We start from the raw sequence: 20,383 nt of genomic DNA on the forward strand, positions 1-20,383 counted from the left end.
CTAATATTTTCCTCCTTGGCAGCCATCATGCAGGCCTTTAACATGGATATAGAGACAACAAAACATGAAACTTGTGAAAAACAACTTTCTCTCCTCCTCCAAAAAAAAAACGTGATTTGGCACTTCAATCTTGGAAGTGGAATGAACTGGTGGATCTTGTAAGTTCTGATAATCAACAACAGTTGACTGACGAAGATGTGGATACAGAAGATACAGCTGACTCGATAAAACCATTGAAAACGGCCCGAGTCACAATTCAGAGACGAAACAGATTCTCTAAGCTTAGTCATCTACCGGATGACAAAGATTACCGGTATGTCATGATCATTTCAGTTGTATTTACACATTTATTTCATAATTGAATAAAACTAATTTAGTTTATATTATATATATATATATATATATATATATATAATTTTAATCACTTCATTGCTAAATTGATTATTTCTAAATATGTTCAAATTTTATGTCTATTATTATTATTTTCAAATAACTTTTTGCAGATATGGGTTGGAGTTACATGTAGATGTGAACCATCCAATACATGGTGAAGATGATGCGCCACATCTCACTGAAGATGATGTAGGTGTGATCCAGCCAAATCCGGCTAATAATGATGAATCAGAGCCGGGTGAAGACTGATCCTAGCAAGAAAGATCGTTAATTTTTTTTTTAATAATTTGAATGACTTTTGCTTATAGCAAGTTGAATAGTAGGTATTTTATCTTTATGACTCAGTGGTTTTAGATGCTTTGATATTGAGATTTTATGTTTTTCATGATTATTATTGAATTTTATGGTTTTTTAATCATACTTTTCATACTCTATTTGCTTATTCGTTATTGTTTATCATGGCATCCTGCTTTCATTTCTTATTACAACATTCTAAAATTTCTTTAAATAAATACAATGTCTTATTTAGAAAAATATTGAAAGTTGAATGTTTTATTATAAAGAAATGAAAGTAAGATGCTGTGATTTTTAGGAACCCCATAAGAGATCCACTTTTTAAAATTATAAAAGAAAAAGTAAAATAAACTCAAGTCAAATGTGTTTTAAACAGACAATTCAGTTCGATAACATGACTTTTCCAAATGAAATCTGTTTTTAATAAGGAAACGGAAGTACAAAGTTATTATTTAGGCTTTTCAAAGTAAACATCTTACATACTAAACAACATGTACTAAGGGGCTGTTTAAAACTAATTTTAAACTCAATAGCTGTTTTGAAATATAATTATATATTCATGGGTTGTTTGGTAATATAGTTTACCTTATGGTCTGTTATGGTAAAAAAAATATTGATTTAATAACCTGGTAAATAAATGCGAGAATACAATATTTCAACCTAATAAATAATTCCATAATCATGCATGATAATATATCTTTTTTTTCTTTATTATCATGCATTTTATTTTGAAAAGTTAATTGAAAATCCATTTTAAAAACCTCAGGGCTGTTTTGGTAAATAACTACATATTTATTGGCCCTTGGTATTATTGTTAAAGTCATGGGCTATTATGGTTTCTTATAGCATCTTACTTTCATTTCTTATTACAACATTGTATATTTTTAAAAGTACAATGCCTTATTGAGAAAAAACATTGAAAGTATAATGTCGTAATACATAGAAATTAAAGTATGAAATGCAATTCGAGAAACAAAAACAATATAATGGTAGATACTATTAATACTTACCTATTCCTCTTTATGCAAAATCTCATCAGTCTCTTGGATAAAGCATACCTCCAATGACAAACAAATAATTGAATAAAGTACATGGTTTTTCCAAATGAAATGTGTTTTTAATAAGAAAATAAAAATTCAATGTCATAATTTGAGGACTTTTCAAAGTAAAATGCTTACAAAAGAAACAATATGTATTAGGGTTGTTTGGTATTAACTTTAAACTCGGGGACTGTTTTGGTAAATAATATATTCATGAGCTGTTATAAAAATTATCTTTTTTTCAAACTAACCATCAACATTATCCTAATTTTAAATTTTAAAACATAATCCTAAAACTTTCTACATTATCAATTCTAACTACATTTTTAAATTCAAAATTTAACAAATGGATAAAATCATTTTTATCTTATCCCTCCAAAACCAACTTGAATTATATATATATATATATATATATATATATATATATATATATATATATATATATATATATATATATATATATATATATATATATATGACATATTCCGCTAAAAGCCACATTTACTTTTCATTCGCATCAATAAGCGTGATGTGGATAAAACAATGACAAACATGACATTTAGAGTATACACTTTTTGTGTGAATGGAGGAATATATCATTGAATCGATCGGTTAATCCCATGCGATGGAAAACCTCGGTACTTAAAATTGTATTTTTACGATGCTGATTATGAGATGTCACATAGACTCAAATGGAAGAATATTGATAAACAAATTGCTCAAAAGTTGATCCGTGTTCTTGCCACAAACCTATACGTGCAAATATTTCGAAGACTTGCCGATGTGGGGCCGCTTGACAATTACAGAGTCACTTTGAATGCATGAGTAGAATTTGACCAAAAGGTATACAAAAGACCGACCACATCCGAGGTACCATAAAAATTATTGTCTACAAATTATAAAAAAAAATATATCATGTATGACATACAACTGTGTATATTATACACCATATATAATCATATCGTTTCCATAATAAAAATTCCAGGTTGTTGGTATTTGGATTGAAGGTAACAAAAACATAGCCGCATATAAACGAAGTATTATCGTGTATGACAGATCCGAAAAACCACGAACAATTCAATCTTACTGGGGATGTTATGATGCATTGCCTTATACTTTATTTTTTCCTAATGGTGAGTCTGGATGGCATTCTAATATCCCAAGACATGGATTTCCCATTAATAATATTATTAACGACAACGAAGACATCCAGGATGATTTAGAAGGTACACATATCATAAATTTTTAAATTTTAGTTTAATTAACAAAGATTACATGTTTGTACAAATCATTAATTTTTTTTTGTTCACGACATCAACATTGTGTGGACTCTAATACAAAAGGAGGGCGGAATTTTGTAAGTATGCGGGAGTACTATTGCTATAAGTTTCAAATCCGGTCAAATTATAATGTAATTTTGTTGGGAAGAAGATTACTACAACAGTTTGTAGTAGATATCTACATCAAGATTGAGACTTCACATTTGGAGTTTTGTAGAAAAAACGAGTCCAAAATAAGATTTTCAACGAGACTACTTATATACCTCGCATTAAGTTGACCCATCCGATAAAAAAAATTTCATTCCGTTTTTAGCATAGGCAATTCCCAATAGCAGCTTGTTTCGCTATGACCATTAACAAAAGTGAAAACAATAATTATCAAATGTTAGATTATACTTGCGTAGACCTGTCTTCACTCATGGTCAGTTATATGTAGTTGTTTCTCGTGTAACAAACAAAAAAAATTTGAATGTACTCATATGTGACGAGGAAGGTCGTTTAGCTAATAAAACAAAAAACGTTGTCTACAAAGAGGTCTTGCAACGTTTATAGATATTTATCGATTTCAATGTTTCTTCTTCACATTTCAATAATAACAATAGCCATAAACTTTCTTTTATAATTATTATGCAATATATATAAATGTTTTTATATTTTTTTAATACGGCGGGTTATAATCTAGTTGTTTATAATGTTATCAAAACTTGCTAAAACCGAGCAATATTGAATTGCTGGTTGTTCCTGATTGTAACATAGTAGCCTTATGCACATTCAAATATGAAAACCAATTGCAATTGGTTTAGTTAGTGGGATTTGAGCATAAGTGATAAAAAATGGAGTTTAATCATTATTGTTTTCAAAGTGGATTAGAGAAGTTCATTTTAGTTATATATGATACATATTATTTCTCTATAAAACAATATTAATTCAAGAATATGTTCTTGATTATACTAAAAATAGTATGACATTTGGTATTTTGGTACATATCTTTGAAGATGGCCTAAATGATTAAAACAGTAAATAAAAAAAATTATATTTTACAAAATACCGGAGAATTGTATCCAGTTTCCGGTGTGCTCCTCGAAACTCACTCAGTCCATCACAAGCGGCCCACCATCTGGAACCACTACATTGCTCGAATTGGATGCCCTCATCGGTCCCACCGCCGCACCACCACCGCCGACGCCCACGCCACGTAAACGTCCCTTAATCCTCCGCAGCTCCGCCACCACTTCCTTAGCATCCGGCCTATCATCCTTATCCGCCGCTACACACCGAAACGATAGCTCCGCCAGTGCCGCCACACCACCACCATCCACCGTAGCTAACCTGGGATCAATCACCTCCCCCAACAACCCCATCTGTATTTTCGCCACCGCCATGTCAGCTAACGCCATTTCCCTCTTATCCCTCCTTCCATCCACCGCTCTCATTCCGGTGACAAGTTCCAGAAGAACAACCCCAAAACTGTAAATATCACTCTTCTCCGTCAACCGGAACGACCGATAGTAATCCGGATCCAAGTAACCGGGAGTTCCTTGAGGACCAGTCCACACACAACCCGGATCCAACAACCTTGATAACCCGAAATCCCCAACTCGAACACGCATATCTTTGTCCACGAATATGTTGTTCGACGTAATGTCTCTATGAACAATCGGTGGAACCACCGAAAAGTGTAGATACTCGATCGCTGTTGCGATTTGTAACGCGATGTCAATTCGTACTTGCCAAGTTAAACACCGTTTCTTGTGTACGTGTAAATGATCGGAGAGAGTTCCATTAGGAACATACTCATAAACCAACAGTAACCCTCTCGGATCGCTACAATACCCATGAAGTTTGACTAAATTTGGGTGGTTTAGAGAAGATAAAATCAAGATTTCATTACAGAATGATTTTGTTGAAAATGAATTTGATGTAGGATTATGCTTGTGTAGATACTTGATTGCGTGAATTCGATTTTCTCGAAGGTGACCCACGTAGACAGACCCGAAACCCCCGTCTCCGATTTTCCTCTGCGGGTCAAAGTTGTTTGTTGACGATTGAAGTTCCTCGAAGGTGTAAACCGGCGGAAGTAGGCTGGCGGAGCGGTGGCGGTGAAGGTAAACAACTGCCGGATCTTCTAAAGGCGAGTTCTTTCTTCTCCGAGAAACGTATGTGCTTATCAAGATAAACATAAGAAAACAAAGAAACAGTATAGCTAAAGTCATCATCACTACACGTAATTTGGGTTTTTCCTTCGCCGGCGACACTTTTCGAGATTTTGAGAGCGATTCAAAGCATAAAAATGCTTTCTTTGGATCAGATGAATTGAACCCGCAAACGCCATTGTTGGATTCACAAGCTCCACAGCTTGAAAAGTAAGAATCTTTCTCCTCCCACTCAACTTCAATCCCAAATTTCAAGAAGCTATCCAGAAACCCTAAAATGTCAGCTTGGCAACCTTCTGTAGAGAGCTGTGGAGGGTGAATAGATCCACAAGAATGTATAATCTGAAGTGGGTTTTTGGTAATTTTACACTCCCACGGACAATGGCTACAGTTTGGGAGGTTTGGTGGGAGGCAAGGGCGGAGGTAGGAGAGACGAGAGCAGAAAGAGTCGGTGGGTTGAAAAGGGCAATTCGAAAGGTTAATGGGTCGATTTGGGATGGTGGAGAGAGAGTGTGTGGTGCTGCAATTGGCAACGGTGGTGGGGTGGAGAGAGAGCGAGAGGGAAGTGGTGGTGGGGTCGTAGTGGATGACAGAGAATCGGTGGTTGTTGATGGATATAGTAGCCGGGAGCGGCGGAGGAGAACACTGGATTTGAAAAGAAGGGTGGCCGCAGCCGGGGGAATGGGAGAAAGGGAACGGTGGAGGAGTGGTGGTGAAGGGGGAACAGGGAGGAGAACTTCCACAGGTATGACCGGAAACGGTGGTGAAAATGAAGACGAGATGTGTTATTAGGCGGAGGAGCGGCGGTGGTGGTTGGGGCATTATTGGCGGAGATCTGAAAATATCTTTGAAGTTGAATCTAGCTTGAAGTTGATGAATTCATGGTTTTTAGGAAGCTATAATCTTGGAGCGGATGTGTGTCTCGAGGGTAAGAGGGGGGGAAAGAGATCACGTGAAGAAGGGGAATGAATGAAGACAAAGACCCACAAAAGGTGGTCAGTGTGGACTGTGTAAAACAGGAAAAAGGAAAAGGGTAGAATTCATGTAGATTTTCTTTAAAGAGTGATCCAAAATATTGAACAAGGTAAAAGATTTGAATACAAAGAGTGATCTAAAATATTGTTTTTTATACAATTTAAAAATATATTTTTTGAACGATTTAGGATTCAATCTTAGATGAATTTTATTTTAAATTGTTTGATGACAATTTGATATTACTAGCACATTGTTATTTGGAAGGCTAACTCTATTCAAGACTTCAAGAGACAAAACAACAAAACCTGTTTATCTCCACCAAGGCATAACCATATAATGTAACAAATCTTCAATCATGTATAAATTTTTTTATTTAATTTATCGAAAATAATTATTAATCTAAAAAGTTAGAACACATTTGGATATGAAATAACTGAAACATAGACGAATAATGTTAGTTGCAATGAATAAATGGGTAGTCCATCATACGTTGATAATTAATAATTTATTGTGTATGGTGCATTATTGCTTCAAATAAGTATGGCCCATTCACATTGGTTCTTTCGATTTCAAAGTTCAAAAAAAAAAAAAAAGTATATCTTTACACTTTTGGAAATATATTCGATATGTGATCGTTAAGATCAATTATTTTGCTTACGTATACCTTAAAAATAAAAGTAGGCCAGCTAATGTTTCATGTGTTTGAGTTCGAGTATTTATATCATACTTATTATCTTTTGAGATATACGACCTGTTGGAAAATATAGACGATAATGAAAAATTGGAAGGTACTCTTAAAGCGCTGTAGATATATTTTTGAAGACGGTAGTTGGAAACATCAATCCAAAATGTTCTCTTATTCATATTCTTTTTGGGAAAATGAAGTAAAAAGTAACTAAGTTTTCAAAACGTTTAAAAAAAACATCAGTGTTTTTTTAATGTAAAATATATCATTAAAATATATTATTTGCACCCAGAATACCAATAAAATACACGTGTTTAAATAAAACTTCATTGTAACTGGTTATTTCATGTAAATAGAAAAATGATTTAAAATGATAAAGAAGTTTCCAAAATATTTAAAAAATATCATTGTTTTTTTAGAATAAAAAATATCATTGAAGTATATCATTTGTATACATAATATCAACAAAGCACACACATTTATTACAAAAAATATCATTGAAGTTTCCAAAATGTTCAACAAATATTATTGTTGTTTTTCAGAGCACTTTTTGTTAACTTCATTGTTGTCGGATTATATAGAACACAGTCATCGGAGATCATGCACCATTATATCAGTCCACAACAGTTGTGCACTCTTTCAATCATGCACTCAATCGTTCTTGCGGTAACATGAGAAGTAAGTGGATAATAACCTTAGTTAAACGTTCTTGCTTCCAGATCGCATTATATGCCTCAAACATAAAACATATATACTATTAGGGTTTTTAGGTTACAATCAATTTGTACATTCGAAATTTCACTTAACTCTTACAACATACTTGGTTACCCTTTCGGAGATTAAAAAATTTACTAAAATGACTAATTTGCCACGTGACATTTGAGGGAGGCGATGCCATGCAACGTGAGCTTCAAACAGGGCAATATTTGGACTAGTATCACTGTTAATTTATGGATATATACATTAAAGACCCAATATTTTCAACAATTTGACAAGAAAGTCATAAACTTTATTTTTTTGACAGTAAAGTCCTAACTACCTGTAGTTTTTGACGCGCTTACCATTTTTTTGCCGGTAATTAGGACTTTTGTAACATCCCAATTTCCAGGAATGAGATTTTAGGGATTTTCATGCAATTAAGGAAGCCTGCTCGACGAGTTGGAGGCCCCCACTCGTCGTGTAGAAACTATTCAGTCGCGTAAATTTTAGAACCTACTCGACGAGTTGGAGGACCCAACTCGACGAGTTGAATCTGGATATAAAAACCCTAAGTTTTAGGGTTTGCACCTTATTTAAAGGACCTTAACTCCTTTTCCCCAACCACCATTGCCACCTTTGACATCCAGAAGCAAACCCTAATAGATCTAACCCTGTTCTTGAGTGTGTGTGTGTGAGGCTAAGTGTGTATTTTGGTGCATTCCTTGAAGAGGATTGAAGATTTAGAGGTTTGGAACGAGAAGAAGCTTGTAGATCCAGTATCTACATCGTGTTGGCATCTAGTAGAAGGTAAAAAGTCTTTACCTTGGCTTTCCATTTCCTAAATCTCTTTGTATGTTAGTTTATGGGCATTTTGGTGCAAAAGGGGGTCATGCTCGGGTTTGAGCTTGTCATGAGAATGTGGTTTCAGATCTGGACTCCCCTAGACTCTCATGAACATAAAGTTCTCGACTTTATCTACCCCTAGCCCTTTTCCATGTCCAAAACCTTCTTATACGACTAGTTTTGAGTGTTTTAGCTTCTTGAAGCCTTGCATGCACGTAAAGTTAGCAACTTTACGTGATAACTACACCTTAGGAGCCTAGATCTACAGTTTGGAGTTTTGGTTTCGCTTAAAAGCGTCTGAATGAGAAATGGACTGAAGGAACTCGACGAGTTGCATAGTCAACTCGACGAGTTGGATGAGGGTTTCCCGCTTTTTGGATTCTACATGAACTCGGCGAGTTAGAGAGGTAACTCGACGAGTTGATTAGGGTTTTCCCGACATTCTGGACATTGCATGGGGTCGACGAGTTGTCCGGAAACTCGGTGAGTCGACTGGGGTTTTCGCGATTTCTTGAGTTCTGAAGGGACTCGACGAGTCAGTAAGCTACACTCGATGAGTTGGGTCAACATGGACTGTTGACCTTGACCGTTGACTTTAACTTTGACCAATAGTTGACCAGCTTGACTTCTAGGGGTATTTTAGTAATTTGGAAATTTATGGAAGTGGATCATTGGTGGATGTAGGTGTTTGAGTTTGGAGCTGTATTTGGGGAGTTTGACATTATCATCCCGAGCTACTTGTGAGGTGAGTTCTTCTCACTATATCAACAGGGTCTAAGGCATCAAGGTCGGCCTTTATGATTTGTATCCTGGTTATAGGATGATGTTATGTTAGATCTGTATCCTGGTTATAGGATGATGCTATGTTAGTGATCTGTTAGATCTATATCATGGTTATAGGATGATGTTATGTTAGTGACCGGTTAGGTCGGTATCATGGTATGTAGGTATATATTGATGTTATGATTAGCGATCTGTTAGATCGGTTTGACTGTTTGTATATGCTAGCATTTTTTTATCTATGTGTTGATTTTATGATTGGGGGTGGGTTGAGGCGGACCTGCTTTGTGCTGTAGGCCAACATACCCAGGGTGGCCCGTATAGACTGTAGGCCATGGGGGCATATCAGTCAGGCCGAAGGCCCGGAGAACTGTCCAGACAGGCTGAAGGCCCAGTAGGGCAGGCCAGACATGCTGAAGGTTCTGAGAGTGGGCCAGATAGATTGAAGGCCCGGTGAGGGCGGTCCAGTCATACCGCAGACTCTATATGCATGTTGTTTGTATGATATTGCTATGGTTTGTATGACGTTGGTATTTTGGGGGAACTCACTAAGCTTCGGGCTTACAGTTGTTGATTTTGTTTTAGGTACTTCAGGTGATCGCGGGAAGGCGAATGCGTGATCGTGCACCTCCTCACATTTTATGATTTTGATTTCTGAGAAACTCTGACATGAAACTATTTTGAAAACACCTTGTAATAATTAATGGTTTTAATTGGTTGAAAAAGTTTTAAATTGGCTTGAATTCTTTTGGATGTTACAACTTTAGTGTAAAAAAAATAAAGTTTTCGGCTTTTTGTCAAATCGTGAATTAGGATTTAACTGTTAAAAAAAATAAAGTTTAGGACTTTCTTGTCAAATCGATGAAAATATTGGAACTTTAATTTTTGTTAGAAATTTAATAGTATGATAGTCTTTAAGCATAAGAGTCATTTGAACCTGCTTTGGTCAGCTAAATCCTGTTGAAATCTTTAACGTTTGTTTTTTGTTAAATTGTTTTTTTTTTAATCTCAACAAACCTGCATTGAAAAAAATGGAGATAATCAAGAAAGAAATAAAGAACTTGGGTTGTGTTGGCTTTTTGTAGTCCTGAAATAGAGAACTAAGAAACTGGAAAAGACGAAACTGTCATTCTTACACATTCTCCACATTATCGCCCTTTTGACTTGACGTGTGTTGTTTGTGTTTTTAAGAAAAACTGTGGTGCTGCGACAAAAATCACAATTAAAAGTTACTAGGCTATGAATTAGGTTTCACGACACTGATAAAATTATTTGTTTCTAGGGAAACCAAGACTATACAATAAAGTCCCAATATTTTCAACGATTTGACAAGAAAGTCCTAAACTTTATTTTTTTGACAGTAAAGTCCTGGTTACCGGCTAACCGGAAAAAAAAGGTAATCGTGTCAAAAATCACCGGTAATTAGGACTTTACTGTCAAAAAAATATAGTTTAAGACTTTCTTGTCAAATCGTTGAAAATATTGAGACTTTAGCATATATATTCCGTTAAATTAACTTTAACATTGAGATTTATTAATGATTTTTAATCTGCCTGGGTCACTATTGCAAACACACACTGACTTTCACAGTTTCACAGAAAAAAATCGTTTTTCCTTCATAATATCAAAAAAGTCATATACAAGTTGACTTTTATGAAATGAATAAGCAAACACGTAAGTTTTTTTTAGATAAAATGCCTTAACGGGTGTTTTGATTTTTTGATTAGATCATAAGGGGTACTTTCGTCATAATAAAAGTGCTTTGCAAAAAAAAACACCAATAGAAAGGTTTACAGTTATGACAATAACAACCATTTTTTAAATTAAATGCCTTTTTTAATGGTGAAATGTAACCAACTTCTTTAGTGTAACTACATAACACATGCTTATTTACATTTTTTTGTTAATACACATTTGTTAATAAATATTAATCCTATAACTTCAGCATCAATGAGTTGGATTACAAAGTAAGCGGTTCTGAAATTAACATCATCATTCTTCTTCTGTTTCTCTTTATTTTTATGCTTTTCGGTGTTTTGGTGTTCTATTTGGAGCCAAAAGATTGAGAATGGATGTTAATCTAAGGAGGGTAAGAACCTAATTACAGCAACAATCTTGTGTCTGCGACTTGGATTTTGCTTCATTTCATGAATCTTAGTGTAATACTTTTCTAGGTTAATGATGTTTTTCTTTATTAGGAGGATATTTAATTTCTCCTCCTTTATTCTACCCATGTAATACACTCTTTTCATTCTTCTTAATTAAAAACTGGTAAATTAGCCATAATTATGCACATAAATTAGGAGAGATATTAGGGCAAACCTAGTTCCTCATTTAATAAAATAGAAAAAAATGATATATGGCACAATTTTAATTTAAAATTACCGTAGAATGACGTGTCAAAATTAATGAGAATGTGACATGTGATAAAGAAATATTTTTATTTATTAGAGTAGATAATAAAAAGCTAACCAAATTCTCCAATTTAACCTCATATTTCGCAGCAGATCCATGGTGAAACATATTGGACACTACCAAATGCTATATAATATCGTTTTGCCTAATTTAGATTATCAAATAATCACTGTTAGTGGTGATACTTTTTTTATGGTTGAGTGTGATGATGATTCTATTACTTTAGAATTCCTTTAATGTGCTTGCGATTCTCTTTCAATCATCCAATGTGGAGATTGTTGAGTTTTTGGCTAAATGAATGAAAAGTGTTTTTCTCATCCCACATTGGTTTAAGGATAGAAGTTTTGGTTGTCTCCAAGCTTATAAAATAAGACAAAGGATTTTGTTTCAAATCATCCCAATCAATACAATTAAAATGTTTGATTATTTCTTTTCTTGTGCTTGCTTTAGAGTGTAGAAAGTTATTACTCAAAACTTATGAGAGTGTGGGTGTAATTTGATGGAGGCTTCAGAGATTACTTTATGTGATTGTAAAAAATTATCATATAGTAGATCTTTCTAACTGTAGACTTGTGGGTTTTCTTTAGTTTTGGAGCTTTTACTTATATTCTTGTATTCATATATTTTTTCCATTAATATCATTAGAAAGATTGTTGATGATCCTTGAGGCCATTTTCCTAACAAAAAAAGGTACCTTTAAAAATGATATTATGATATATAGCTCTTTTTAGGAGGTTTATGTTAGGACCTCTTAAAATGATAGTATATTGATCCAACAAAAGTGTAGATTCTTGTATGAAACATATTGGATAAGTTAAATAGTAAACAAGACACGTGTATTCTTCTAGGTGTAGCATCATTCATTGTGCTATATATTTCTATCATAAGCAACCAACAAGAAACATGCATTCCTCCAGGCATAAAATTGTTTAAAAGTAAATCAATCAAAAATTAGAAAGTTTCTACAAAGGAAACCAGTTGTTATATTTACAAGAAGAACTATTGACAATACTTTATTCAACCAGAAGTAATGGTCATCTGTATCATAGTATACTTCTCTAAACTAGTGTCACTGACAAGGCCACGTGGATTTTAAAGCACTAACACCTAGTTATATTTTCAAAACTTTATGGAATCACGCATATATTAGAAAAACCAAAGACTAAACAACCGAAACAATAAATTGTAACCACATTGTGTAAAAATTACATAAATATGTTTCCTAATATGTAATTTGTAGTTCAAATCCACATGCACCAATTATTTTGCTATTGAAAGTTAAAATGCTAAAATATATCAACTACATGCGTATTCAACAAAATTATGAAGTCTAATTTCAAGATAATCGAGAAGTAGAGAAAATTATTATCTTCAATTGAAAGCATGAAGGTCCATTGATGTTAAGCAACACATGAAATAGAGAAGTTCCGCAACAACAAGATGATTGAAATGATAAGGAGTGCGACAAGAATAACAAACACAACATTGCCAGTTTTATGATCCCATATAAATCCTAGCAACTGAATGAACTTACTCTATACCGATTTTGTTACTTTTATGGGCTTGTTGATGGCTTCGCAAAGCATTTTCCATATGAACCGGACGGTTGAAGAAAGTGGCTTCCATACCGATTGTGCTCCTTCATAAAATGCCTTCCATATCAATTTAACTTACAATTTCTTAGCCACATCATTATATAAGGAATTGGTATTCAAATCAAAAAATACAGGCGTAAAAATGAAGGTCAATCCGTGAGAAATCAAAATCACAAATCCAACAACCAGTATAACCATTAGAACGAAATTGAAGATGATTGATATTAGTATTTTAGAGATTTTCCGGTTGCTTTTGGTGAGCGGAAACAATACAGAAGCAACTGGAAATAACAACGTGCATATCACAATCAATCATATTTTGATCAAATCGAGGACTTTACTAACGTAGACGTTTGAAACAACAACGAATGATAATAGTTCAATGAAAACAAGGATTATGGACATAATCAACACTAAATTGACAACGGAAGCACAATGATTAACATCGTAGGAGCAGGCAGGACCTAGAATGCTTATCAAAAATACTGTTGGCTACTCAACTCATTTCAGGCAGCAGAACTGCCCCTAATGTGGAGGGAGGAACCGAAGGCATGATGTGATTTTTTTTGAAATTTACACCCAACAAGTATGGTTAGGGTCCTAATATTGTTATTCTTAGAATTACACTTTTCGTCCCCGTGGTTTGGTTGTTTTTTAAAATTTGATCAATTGTTTTCACTTTTATCTCTTTCCGTTAAATGAATGTAAGATTGCAGTTATAAATTTATTTCAGATTGTGTTATACTATTATTAATTATCACTATACTTTTTAATAGACCGAACATGTCTGTAACATCCTAAAATTTAAGAGTAGGTTCTTAAATTAATAAAGTAAATAAATGAAAAATGATTTACATAGTTAAATCATCAAGGAATAATCATATCATTATTTTATATGAAGTTTAGAAAGTTAGAGATTAAAATAATAACATTTTAAAAGTTAAAGGGCCAAAAGCATCACATTGGAAAAGTGAGTAGACCAAAGGGTTAACTCAAGTAATGGAATGGACTAACAAAGTTATATAATGGATGGAGGAGGACATTTTATGTCAACCTTTTAGGCAAATGCAAAATAAATGAAGTAATGGTGAATTTGACAAAAGATGTATACTAGAGGGAGCAAATGTGAAAATGTAGGGGAAATAAGATGCATCCATTCTCCTTCATTTGCCAAAAATGTGGAAGGGAAGATAATGAACTCTCTCATGGTGATTTTATTCCAATTTGAATCTAAGGATTGATCCAAGAGAGGATTTGAGCATGCACGCAAAGGAAAGAGGGATCAAAAGCTTGCTAGGTATAATCTCTTTTGTCCTACCTCTAAAATTCAAATTCAAGGTTTGGGGAAAACCTCAATTTCAAAATTAGCTTCCTCTAACGGTTAGGGTTTTATTTTCTAACCTCCCTTGAGTAGTTCTAATGATTACAATCTTAATCCAATCACTATATTGGTGGATTTGACGATTTGGGTGAAAACACACATGAGCCCTAGAAATCCCAGATTAGGGATAATACAATTGATGAAGAAATATATGACCTAGATGATATTTGATAGAAAAAACCATTTGGAATGCTCAAATTCATCCATGATGGTGGAATAAGTATAGAAATCCCAAACCTAGTTAGACTTAATATTTCGGGAGTAACTAAACTCCATAAACATGGAGGGATACTCTTGGGATAATTAGAATGCTACATAACAAAGTGTTACTTGATTGCTTGGTGAATCTGTGGGATTTCTAGCCAAAAAGGCAATTTAGGAATTTTGTAAATATAGATGGCAATCCCATGTTGCATTAAGTGATTAAAATTAGGAATGGGTAAGATATTAAGCACTTGAAAACACCTAATGATGTATTAAATGATTTGTGAATAAGTCATAGAGGTTGAAGAGTGTTATTGAGCAACTTAAGCTCTTAATCCTTTCAACTAAGTGTTTATAAGCATTTAGAGAGTAATAGTGGAATTAAACACTTATTGTGTTGGCTTTAAGCCCATTCCCCTCGATGTGAAGAGAACTTGATCTCTTACGACCTTTTGTCAAAGGATCGGTTATATTTTCCTTTGGCTTTATGTAACTAATGGAAATGATTCCATTTTTCAGCAAGTCTCTTAATGTAATATGTCTGCGCCTAATGTATCTCGACTTGCCATTGTATATCTGATTTTGTGCTCTAGTGAGAGTAGCCATACTATCATTATGTATAACAATAGTAGTAACAGGTTTAGGCCACAAAAGAATACCTTCTAGGAATAACTACCATAAACCTGTTAAATGACAGGTAATCTCGAAAATTAAAATAAAATAAAAAATAATTTTCAAAATATATATTTTATTAATTAATCAGAAGAGCCCCAAGGTCCAAGCCCCTATCTTTGATCATTAATATATATATATATATATATATATATATATATATATATATATATATATATATATATAGAGAGAGAGAGAGAGAGAGAGAGATAGGTTCAAATGTTTCTAGCAATTATTGTGTGCTTGTAAGGACCAATAAGAATTCAAGAAAATTTTAAATCATTAATTAAATAAGTAAGGGTAGTATAGTAAATTGGTAAATCTAATTAATAATTATATCCTATAAATTAGGAAACTAATAAATTTTTTTGATTCACATCTATTATTTAAAAAGGCAAGAATCATATTCAACACAACCCTAAATCACGTCTACATTCTTCATCTACAATTGCTGGCTACCATGGTCACGCCTATATCTCCCTGGTGATTTTTGATGACATCCGCTCCATCTTCGATCGTCTATGGCCTCCATCTCCAATCAAATCGATTAAGACTTAACACATCAGTGGTAAGTCTATTTTTCCATGTTAAAACCAGAATTAATTTAGAAAATATGTTTTTGTTATAAATTCTTCTCAAATTCAACTACTTGAGCGCCTTCTCCTATCACGTTTCATGGAGGAGTTTGATTTTTTTGTATGTGGTTATAAGAATATAATTTATTAGGTATTTATTGATATGTGATATTGATTTTACCAATAGTATAGGAATTTGAATTGTTCAATCCTCGTTATGTGCAATTGGATTCTTATAATATAATAATGAATTTAGTTTATACGATATATGAAGAAAGTGCCGATGCCTATTCATCATTTTAGAAACAGTTCATACAATAAATGAAATTAACAATAATAGTTAATTTGTTTTCAACAGCAGCTCAATTTAAAACCAATAGTTTCAAACAAACATTATAATTGTTTTTGTTTGACATTATGTGGATTTGTGAAAATGTTTTTTATGGTATGTATACGGTAATATTTTATAGGTTCGGTTTGTTATATGATAATGTCTAACAAGTGTTTGTTGAAATGCCTGAAAGAGAATTTAAAAATCTAACCATGTAGTATACATTCTGTGAGAATTACTAGCAACACATGTTTTATATAATATTTTATATTCTCATAGAATGAACATATTTTTTCATTATGATATGGAAAAGAAAGAAAGCATGGCGAACAATAAATGCATCTGGTTTGTTAAAAACAAGTATTTTTGCTTAACTTGTTATACTAACGAGTAATGCATCTTATAAAAACATTCTCACATAATGTTATTCAACTTTATGGTGTTTATTCTCATTACAGTTTTAGAATTACATTCTATTGGAATAAATTATAATTCTTTAATGTATACAACATTCTCCCAAAATGTATTCTATGTATTATATCATATTCTATGTATTCTAGCAGAATATATAAAGTGATAGTTAATTGCAAGTAACATGTTTTTAACCATTATTAGTTTTTGTTGTATTTGTGATACGAATGGCTGGAAGAATGCGTTGATGACTTAATAGAAATAACTTGAAGAATGAATAAAGTTTGATCATACTCACAATTTAAGAATGTTGTTATTTTTTAAGAATTTTATTCATTTTTGTTGATATTCTTTTACAATATGTATAATTATATTAAAATGTATAAGACTTTTAGTCTGTAAGAATATGTATGAATTTGTATTTAAGTTCGGATGTATAAGAATATATTAGAATGTTGTTATTTTTCAATCTCGGATTCAAGAATTTTGTTATTCTTCAATAATATTCTAATAGAATAAAATTCTAAAAGAAAATCATTATAACAAAAAAATATTCTAACAGAATAAAATCGATTATATTTACAAATTACGTTAGAATTAAAATTGAATTAATTAAAAAAATTCAGGTTTTTTAAATTAGGAGAATTAATTATCCCTAAAAATCCTAAAATTTCCTTTTATAAATGTAGTTAATTGTCCAAAATACCCTTTTGGTAAAAATTGTGTGATTATATGGTATATGTTATCCCATTGTAATATCATACACTCTCAAATCATGATCATTGATTAATTCCATCTGTTGGTCCAGATCTGTGCATTCTGGCACACAATAGTTAGTAAAAACAAAATAACCTAAGCATATATATATATATATATATATATATATATATATATATATATATATATGGCTAGGCTCATGTGTTTCTAGCATTTATTGTGTGCTCGTAATCACAAATATGGACCAACATATGGAATAAGATCAATGGTCATGATTCGAGGGTCTATGATATTACAATAGGGTAACATGTACAATATAATCACACAAATTTCAACATAAGAGTATTTTAGTCAATTAACATATATTAAAAAAAAGAAATTTTCGTATTTTAAGGGATAATTAATCCGCTTATTTTTTTTAAATATGAATTTTTTAATTTAATGCAAATTTAATTTTAATATAACTTTTAGTAATAACTGATTTTATTATGTCAGAATGACAGAAAGTCAACCATAAACTAATAAAGATATTTTCAATTTTATTCTTGCAGAATATGATTACATTCAAGATATTTTTTAAAAATTAACATGCTTAAAGAATTATATAACATATTATCAATAATAACATTTTCTAAAGAATACAGATTTTGTTATTTTAGAATCACTAATTACATTAATTCGTAAAGAGTAAGACTATAAACAATTATTACATTCATTCTGGAAAAAAAAATCTAACCTATAATGGTTTAAGAATTACATTTAATCTTAAAGATTAAAACTAAAAATGGTTGCAAAAAATATCAAAATATAACAAAAACACTAATCCATTCTGAAAGAATATTAATGTTAAGCAACACATTATACATTGTGGCAAAATACATTCTGGTAGAATACACTCTCGTTGTCCATGTTTTCATCTTTTTCTACATCAATGGCAACCTCTCCAAAACCTAAATCCACAAAGAAAACATAATCAACTTTCAAACATTAAAAAATTCAGTGCATTCTAAGAGAATAAAAACTATAAATTCTGATAGAATGTAGTAGAAACTATAAAATCCGACAGGTTGTAAACTTGTAATAGATAATAAAAACTATAACTTCTGACATAATGTTGTATACATTAAAGAATTATAATTTATTCTAATAGAATGTAATCCTAAGACTGCCATGAGAATAACGCCATAAAGTCGAATAACATTATGTGAGAATGCTTTTATATGACAAATAATAAAACAAACTTTCGTAATTCTGACAGAATGCATATAACATGGTAATTCTGACAGAATTCATACCACATGGTCACTTAAAAAAATCCATGTAAAATTGAACCTCTTAAATTTGAATTAAAGGTAGATCGGACCTTTTAAATATAAATTAAAATTCTTAAACATAAATCAAACCACTCCAAAAAAATCCGTGTGAAATCGAACTTCTTAAATACGACTTAAGCATGTAAATCGAAGGTAAAACGCAGCAAGAACTCCAAGGTCCTCCCTCTCTACCATCCTTTGATGATTTCGCTGTGAGTAAAAAAAATTATATTAAAAATTTGACCTCCATCGGCTATATGCAAGTTATTAAACCATTATCTCAACTAAGGTATTTTAATTGTTATTTTATTAAACAATTAGTTAGAAACTATCCTCAGTATTCTCGTTGAGATTCAAATTTACTAGTGAAATGAAAGTTAATATTGGACGACATAATAGCTAAGAGGACGACATAATATTGGACCTCTATATTTTCATGAATTTAAATACATTTATATGTATTGGTCAAACATTTATTATAGAATTCAAAGAATTAATTCAATGTAGGACAAAATAATACTTAACAATTAAGCATGATTATACCTATTTCATGATTATGCTGTCGAGATAGTGTGGAAAACGCAACAATCTCTTTGTTCACAAGACACAAAATCAAACATGGTGGAGGCGAGTGATGGCAACGACTAGCGGAATACCAACAATAAAGATGACCGTTGAGGTTTTATGGTCGGTGATTGAAGGTTTGGGGGATCGGGTCGAGGTTGACATTTAGACAAAGAAGGGATAAATTGATGCCGGTGGGTATAAAAGAGAGAGATCAGGTCAATGTATTTATTTGTTTCCTTAATTGCAGGGATTTAATTAAATGATCCCATTAATTGCAAGTGCAAAAAATAGGAAATACCCTTTTTGATTTAATTAATTATTTAATTATTTGCTAAGTTCTGATTGGTGCATTCAGGAACACAATAATTGTTAGAAACATTTAAACTTATCTCTATCTCTATCTCTCTCTCGCTCTCTCTCTCTCTCTTTATCTCTCTCTCTCTCTCTCTCTCTCTCTTTCTCTCTGTGTATATATATATATATATATATATATATATATATATATATATATATATATATATATAATTCTCTAATCACTAGCCTACCACCACATATTTGACCCATGAAGCTTTATATGTGACATCCCCATTTTCACGGCCAGAAAAGACCGATTTGTTTATGCTTTATTTTAAAAATCAGAGTATCCTTTTAAAGAAAAGTGTTGCGGAATTTGTTCCCATAAAACATGATAAAGATATTATCAAATCATTTCCGAAGAAATGTATTTTGTTTATATTAAAACTTTGGGATGTTATCGTCAATACAGAAACATAAGCATAAACAAACCTTACATTCATTTACACTAGTTATTTACATCTCCTTTAATCTCTCAGTGTAATGTAGCTTCGTATCGACACATGTGATACAAATAAACTGAGTGGGTCAGGTTGGGAAACATGGTGAGTACATAGGGTTTTCAACCTACAATAATATGATTATTATGTTTAATCATCAAAAAATCCACCCAATTACCCATCCCCATTATCTTCTTTATTCTTAAGGATCTACCCTAAGAATCATTTATCCTTCATTCATTCATTCCTAAGGATCTTCCTAAGGA

At 32.3% G+C, this 20,383-nt stretch overlaps 1 protein-coding gene across 1 annotated transcript; it reads right to left on the reverse strand.

Annotated features, from left to right (window-relative positions):
* Positions 1 to 3,929: 3,929 nt before the first annotated feature.
* LOC145169409 (Protein kinase superfamily protein) lies at positions 3,930 to 6,155 on the reverse strand. The gene has a single exon (XM_079087969.1). The coding sequence runs from the start codon at positions 5,980 to 5,982 to the stop codon at positions 4,099 to 4,101; it is 1,884 nt and encodes a 627-aa protein (XP_078944095.1). The 5' UTR covers positions 5,983 to 6,155; the 3' UTR covers positions 3,930 to 4,098.
* Positions 6,156 to 20,383: the final 14,228 nt, after the last annotated feature.

This window comes from Lactuca virosa, chromosome 4 (genome assembly GCF_052849685.1).
Source record: "Lactuca virosa cultivar CGN04683 chromosome 4, Lactuca_virosa_CGN04683_v6, whole genome shotgun sequence".
NCBI classification, from domain to species: domain Eukaryota; kingdom Viridiplantae; phylum Streptophyta; class Magnoliopsida; order Asterales; family Asteraceae; genus Lactuca; species Lactuca virosa.